This window comes from Lygodium microphyllum, chromosome 9 (assembly GCF_053477565.2).
Source record: "Lygodium microphyllum isolate KBCC chromosome 9, Lygodium_microphyllum_v1.1.10, whole genome shotgun sequence".
Lineage (NCBI taxonomy): Eukaryota > Viridiplantae > Streptophyta > Polypodiopsida > Schizaeales > Lygodiaceae > Lygodium > Lygodium microphyllum.
In genome coordinates, this window is record NC_141143.1 from 90,937,972 (window position 1) to 90,944,369 (window position 6,398).

General features: G+C 47.2%; 1 protein-coding gene across 1 annotated transcript; it reads left to right on the forward strand.

The window, feature by feature from the left end:
* Positions 1–780: 780 nt before the first annotated feature.
* Positions 781–3,346, forward strand: LOC148031284 (protein VAPYRIN-LIKE-like). The gene has a single exon (XM_087684802.1). The coding sequence runs from the start codon at positions 1,142–1,144 to the stop codon at positions 2,729–2,731; it is 1,590 nt and encodes a 529-aa protein (XP_087540928.1). The 5' UTR covers positions 781–1,141; the 3' UTR covers positions 2,732–3,346.
* The last annotated feature ends 3,052 nt before the right edge of the window (positions 3,347–6,398 follow it).

The following is a 6,398-nucleotide window of genomic DNA, read 5'->3' on the forward strand; positions in this document are numbered from 1 at the left end:
AACCTATTGACATCATGTGCAACAAAATCCCAAGCCAATTGATACGACTTAGACAGAAGCCATTCAACTCTTCACTCTTGAAAGAAATATTATGTCAATGGAATGCAACCCAATGATTGGCCTTGCATCCACCCACTTCACTAAAAATTTGCCTCTCCTTCCCAACACTACACAAGGGGAGGCCTAAAGGCCCGAAACCAAAAACATTTTTATTTTCCTCAAATTTTGAAACCATAATGAGAGGTTGACTTGTTAGAAATCCTTTGCCAAGAACCCACTACTTGCAATGCGTCCTTATGGTCTAAATATTTTGATTACCTATGTAATGCTTTTAATATTTCGACTACCTGTGCAGGCGTAATATGAGAGCTAGCTAGACTCCACACTTGAGATTAACTTCATGTTCAAGTACACTGCGTTCACTTTCATCTTAAGAAGCTTAGCCCTTGATGCATCCACTTCGTCTTCATATCAAGAGCTTAGGGTAAGGGGGCCATTAGAGTGACAACAAAATTTAATGTTGTCAAAAACACACAACAAGAGCACCGATTTCACAATCTTGCGTTAGGATGCAACTTTTGCATCCATAAGGATGCTCAAAATTTTATACGAGCACAAATCATGGTTACTTGCAAGGAGATAGATTCGCTAAATATCTGGTAACAACCAAGGATGAGAAGAGTGACAAAACGCAGACTCAAACAAACCAGCCGTGTGGGTCTACAGAAATCTTGGGTAATTAGATGTAGGATTATTGTATTGGCTAAGTCAAATGATTTTCGTGAACGCTACGATCCGCACTCAGGAGGAGGTTGGCAGTATCTGTGGACGGCTGACCATTACTGCGTTTTGCACGAGACGTCCATTGCGTTCCCATTCGGAGGTGAAGTCCAAGACTCGCTCCGTCTGCGATCCTCCTTCTTCGGGGCGCCTTGCATCAGTCGGAGGCCTTTCCAGGGCCGGCAATGGCATATTTCTAAATCGGCAGAGATGAGAGAGAGAGAGACAGAGAGATCAGACTGACCAGATACTGATGGAGAAGAATTATGCATGATTTAGGAGGCGCAGACGGCGCTCGATTCATGCTTAAGGATCGATCGCCTTCCATGCACTAATGATTAAGGATTGAGTGCGTGCGCATATGGACAGGCTCCTCATCATCGAGCCGCGGGAGTTGGTACTGAGGTATGAGGTGGGGGAAGGGGCGAGCGCGCAACTGGAGCTGCGGAATGTGATGCACACGATGAGGGTGGCGTTCTACGTGGAGCCATCGGCACCGCACAGGTACAGCGTGAGGCCGGCGCCCCTCGGGATCCTCCCGCCTCTCGGGAGGGCGGCGCTGCAGGTGGACATGGCCGCCCCAGAGGCCGACCTGCCGCCGGGCGCCCCATTTCCGCGTACAGGAGACGTGCTCTCCGTGAAGAGCCTAGTCGTGACCGGGCCCGACGTGGAGGCCGCCGAGGGCGCCAGCTCGGACTGGTTCCGGGGCGGCGACCGCCAGGTGTACGCCGACCGGGGCGTCAGGGTCGTCCTCGTGGGGGCCTCTCTCCTGCGGCGGTTGGTAGAAGATGGCCTGATGGAGCGGGCGCGCGCCCTGCTGGAGGCCGACGACTCGGACGTCGACCGGCCCGTTGGAGGCCTCACCGCCATGCACGTCGCCGTGGTGCGCCGCCGGCCGGAGCTCGTGCAGCTCCTCGTGGAGTTCGGCGCCGACGTGGAGCTGCCGGCGGGGCCCGAGGGGCGCACGCCCCTGCAGGAGGCGGCGGCCGGAGGGGAGAGCCTCATTGTGGAACTGCTGCTGGCCCGGGGCGCCGACGCCCTGGCTCGCGGGGGCGAGAAGGAGGACCGGACGGCGCTGCACCTGGCCGCCCGCGGCGGGCACGCGCGAGCGCTGGAGCTGCTGCTAGGGGCGTCGGCCGACGTGGACGCCAGGGACGCCGCCGGGCGAACTGCGTTACATGCCAGCGCGGAGGCGGGCTGCCGGGTCTGCAGCGAGCTGCTGGTGGCGGCAGGGGCGGACCCCAACGCTCGCTGCCACGTGGAGGGGCGGACGCCGCTGCACGCGGCGGCGGACAACGGGAGTGTGGAAGTGGCGCGGCTGCTGGTGGAGGCGGGGGGGAGCATCGACGTGCGGACGCGGGCGCCGCTGCGGCTGACGCCGTTCGATCTGGCGCTGCCGCTGGGGGGCGGGCGGTCGGGGCTGCTGGAGGTGCTGCGGCTGGGGCCAGACATGCTGGGCGGGGCCCGGAGGGGGGCGGAACTGGACGTGCGGCAGTGCCTGGAGGGCGGGGCGGGGGCAGGGGCGTGCGACCAGCACGGCTGGACGGCGCTGCACAGGGCGGCCTTCAAGGGGCACACGGAGGTGGTGAGGGTGCTGCTGGGGGCGGCGGGGGCGGACGTGCACTGCGCGGACGAGGAGGGGTACACGGCCCTTCACTGTGCCGTGGAGGCGGGCCAGCGGGAGGCCGCGCAGCTCCTGCTGCTTCATGGCGCCGACCCCAACGCCCTCACCCTCTCCGACGCCTCCCCCCTCTCCCTCGCTTCTTCCTTCCGCCACCCCTCCCTCCTCCAGCTGCTCCTCGACTGGGGCGCCTCTCATGGCCCCCCCACCAAACCCACCTTCCCCTACACTCCAAAAATCCCTCCTAATAACTCCCTCAAGGACTTCCACAATACCACCTTTGCCCCCCTCCCTCTCACGTTCCCCCCTTCAACAACCAAAGTTTGGTGATCCATTTCCCCATCTCTTATCATCTTACAATTATCCCCAATTGATCCATTTCTCTTCTCCACCGTGTGGTGCCTCTAACATCATCACTGAGTCACGAGAACCCATCCCCTTGCCCACCTCTTCAAAACTTTGTGGTTACCAATGCATTCATTCCCTTCTCCACCTTCAAATGCCTTTGCCATCATCATCATCAAGTCCAGAAATCCATCCCCTCGTCCATCTCTTCAACCTGATTACCTACACATTCATTCTCGTCTCCACCTTCATATGCCTCCGCCACTATCATCATCAAGTCCCCATACCCATCCCCTTTCTCCATCTCTTCAAAACTTATGATTACCAATGCATTCATTCTCTTCACCTTGAGATGTCTCTATCATCGCCATTGAGTCACAAACCCATCTCCTTCTCCATCTCTTCAAAACCTTGTGATGTCAATGATGACCCATAATATGGAAAACTTGTCACCAACATTGTCATCTCTCAACAAAATTTTGTATCATAGACAAAAATCAATGATTTTTTCGTCCTATTTGCTTTTCTTTTCAAATTCAAATTAGAAAAATCCTAGTTGGCCTAACTTCTTCCTCAAAAGGGCAAGGCATCATTCTATAGGCTAGCTATCTTTTGAGTAGTTAAGCAACATCTTTCGATGGTGTAAATATCATATTCACAAGCAAAGAGGCAACACATCAATTATCCGACTAAAATGGAACTCAACTTTTGGCATGATGACATAGATAGGGCTTTTTAAAAATGTTAAGTGGAGGTCAAAGTGTTGTTTTAAATTCTTAAGGCATCTCATTGGCCTTTTAGAATAGCCTATAAAAATTCTAGTATGCCACATATTTAGTTGGTAGTGAAGGATATTTGTGCCTCTTGGCTACAAGTCTCAATGTAAGCCTTGACATTCAATCAATACTAAAAACCCTCTAGTTGTCTAAGAATATTCATAATATTGAAATTGTGAACTTTAAAGAGTGGCATATCCAACCAAAATTTCATGACTAGCTCTCATTCCATTTCTTTTTTCTTCTTCAATCAAAAAAATGTGTTATGTTATTATATAATAACTTCTCTTCACTTGCAAGAATTAGTTGAGTTTAGACAATGAGTAGCTATATGAAGGGTGCATGTGTAGCTCAAGGTCAACAGTTCAATTCATTAGCTACGTGGGTCCATGGTGCCAATACCTACACATGAAAAATATTGGGTTTGTCCCAACTTACAAATCAAAAAACACACTACAAAAGAATTGAGCCTTCTACATGATTTGCATCATGTGTCACTTTGCTTAATGCATAAGTGCCTAAAGGTAAATTACTACGACATTACCAACCACTAAAAAATGTATACTATCCAACCCCCTTATAATGGTGAAACACTCTCTTCACACCAAAAGCACTCTTACCAAAATAAAAGTATAAAAACACAATGGAATAAAACCATTGATCTACTCTCGGTGAATCTATAGTTCATTTTGTACTTTCACCAACATACATCAGATCAAAAGCCATTATCAAATCTAAAAGGCTTGTAAGCGTAACTTGTTGATCATGTGGTAACAATAGCATAAATTATTGGTGTTGTGTTTATTTTTATTTTAAGTGACTTAAATTTATATGTGTATATTTGTGTACATATATATCTGAAATATGTAGCCTGATAAAGCATTTCAATAACATTAAAAACACACATGATGAGGCCTAATCTCATCTAAGGCATAAGCCACAACTTGACAAATATATTTGTTACCTAAGGATCCACACTTGTATATCATACTTTCATGCAAATAAGGTACAATACTAATTGAAAGAAAAATTGAGTTCCTTATAGAGCTTGTTGTAGTGGTTTCATTCTTTAATTTTTAGCATCTCCATTACATCTAGAATGTAGCACTAAAAATATATTTAGGACTCACATTTAAGTATCAAAAAATAGGCCAAACGAAGAAAACTTGCAAAATTTTCCTAAACTAATAATTGCAAGCTTACCTCAATTTATCATTCAGATATATTTATACATAATGAGCTTAAATTTCTCTTGCAAGGTAATGAAGATAAAACTAGTACTACTTGAAATATCTAAAGACTTACATAAATTATCTCCATAAATATTCCTTTTAAGTATCAAACACTTGTAGTATACATAGAGTATACACACCATAGTTTTGCAACATACACACTCTCTCATTATATGAAAGGATACAAATTCAAGTATGCTAGAGTACAATCAAGAGCACTTAATACCTTGAGGCTTGATTTCAAAGTTATATGTATGATTATACTTTAAATAGAGCTCACTTTCTTATCAATATTCTAAAGTGTTACTTGTGTGCTTCGTATGTGAAATGCTAGGAAGTGAAGTTGTCGTGCAAACTTCGTTTCCCTATCACATAACACTGTCTCCCCTCACCCCTATCGCATTGCCTTGTCTACCCTCACTTTTTCCACCATACATTATATTTTACTCTCCTCAACTTTACACCATACATTATATTTTACTCTCCTCAACTTTACACAACTTCACTTCCTCATCTCTCTCCCTCCCTCCCTCCCTCCCTCCCTCCCTCCCTCTCTCCCCCTCTCCCCCTCTCTCTCTCTCTCTCTCTCTCTCTCTCTCTCTCTCTCTCTCTCTCTCTCTCTCTCTCTCTCTCTCTCTCTCTCTCTCTCTCTCTCTCTCTCTCTCTCTCTCTCTCTCTCTCTCTCTCTCTCTCTCTCAGTTTTTTCTCAAAAATTCCATTTCTCTCTCTCAACTTTTATTTCTTTCCATTTTTTGTGTTTTCTTTCTCTATCTTATTTTGTTTTGCCTCTCTCTCTCTCTCTCTCTCTCTCTCTCTCTCTCTCTCTCTCTCTCTCTCTCTCTCTCTCTCTCTCTCTCTCTCTCTCTCTCTCTCTCTCTCTAAGTTTTTTCTCAAAAATTCCATTTCTCTCTCTCAACTTTTATTTCTTTCCATTTTTTGTGTTTTCTTTCTCTATCTTGTTCTGTTTTGCCCCTCTATCTCTCTCCAATTTCCCCCCCCCCTCTCTCTCTCTCTCTCTCTCTCTCTCTCTCTCTCTCTCTCTCTCTCTCTCTCTCTCTCTCTCTCTCTCTCTCTCTCTCTCTCTCTCTCTCTCTCTCTCTCTCTCTCTCTCTCTCTCTCTCTCTCTCTCTCTCTCTCAGCACCAACACCTTACTCGTTGCATGTCTCGGTTGCCCCTACCACTACATCCATCTAGCCCATCCTCATTGCCTTGCCCACACCCTACATATCGCCACTGCCCACCTATCATCTCTGTTGCTACTACTAGCACCACGTAAGGGCATACTAAAATTCAGCTTGGAGATGCATATCATCACATGCAAGCATCCTATCTTTACATTACATTTGCTTCCATCTTGAGAGTGCATATTAACATATTCAAAAACTAACTTTTACACACGCGCGTGCACGCGCGCACACGCACACACACACACACATATATATAACTTCGATGACCTTAACTCATGTGCATACTAGTATGAGTGTACATGCACATGTACACATTGCACCTACACATGCATAAATGCACACACACTAACTTATCCTTGCTCCTCATACACAAATGCACACAGCACATGACTAAAACACATGCACAATAACAAACACATATATACATTGATTTTGTAGGTTCTTGACCTTTCACAC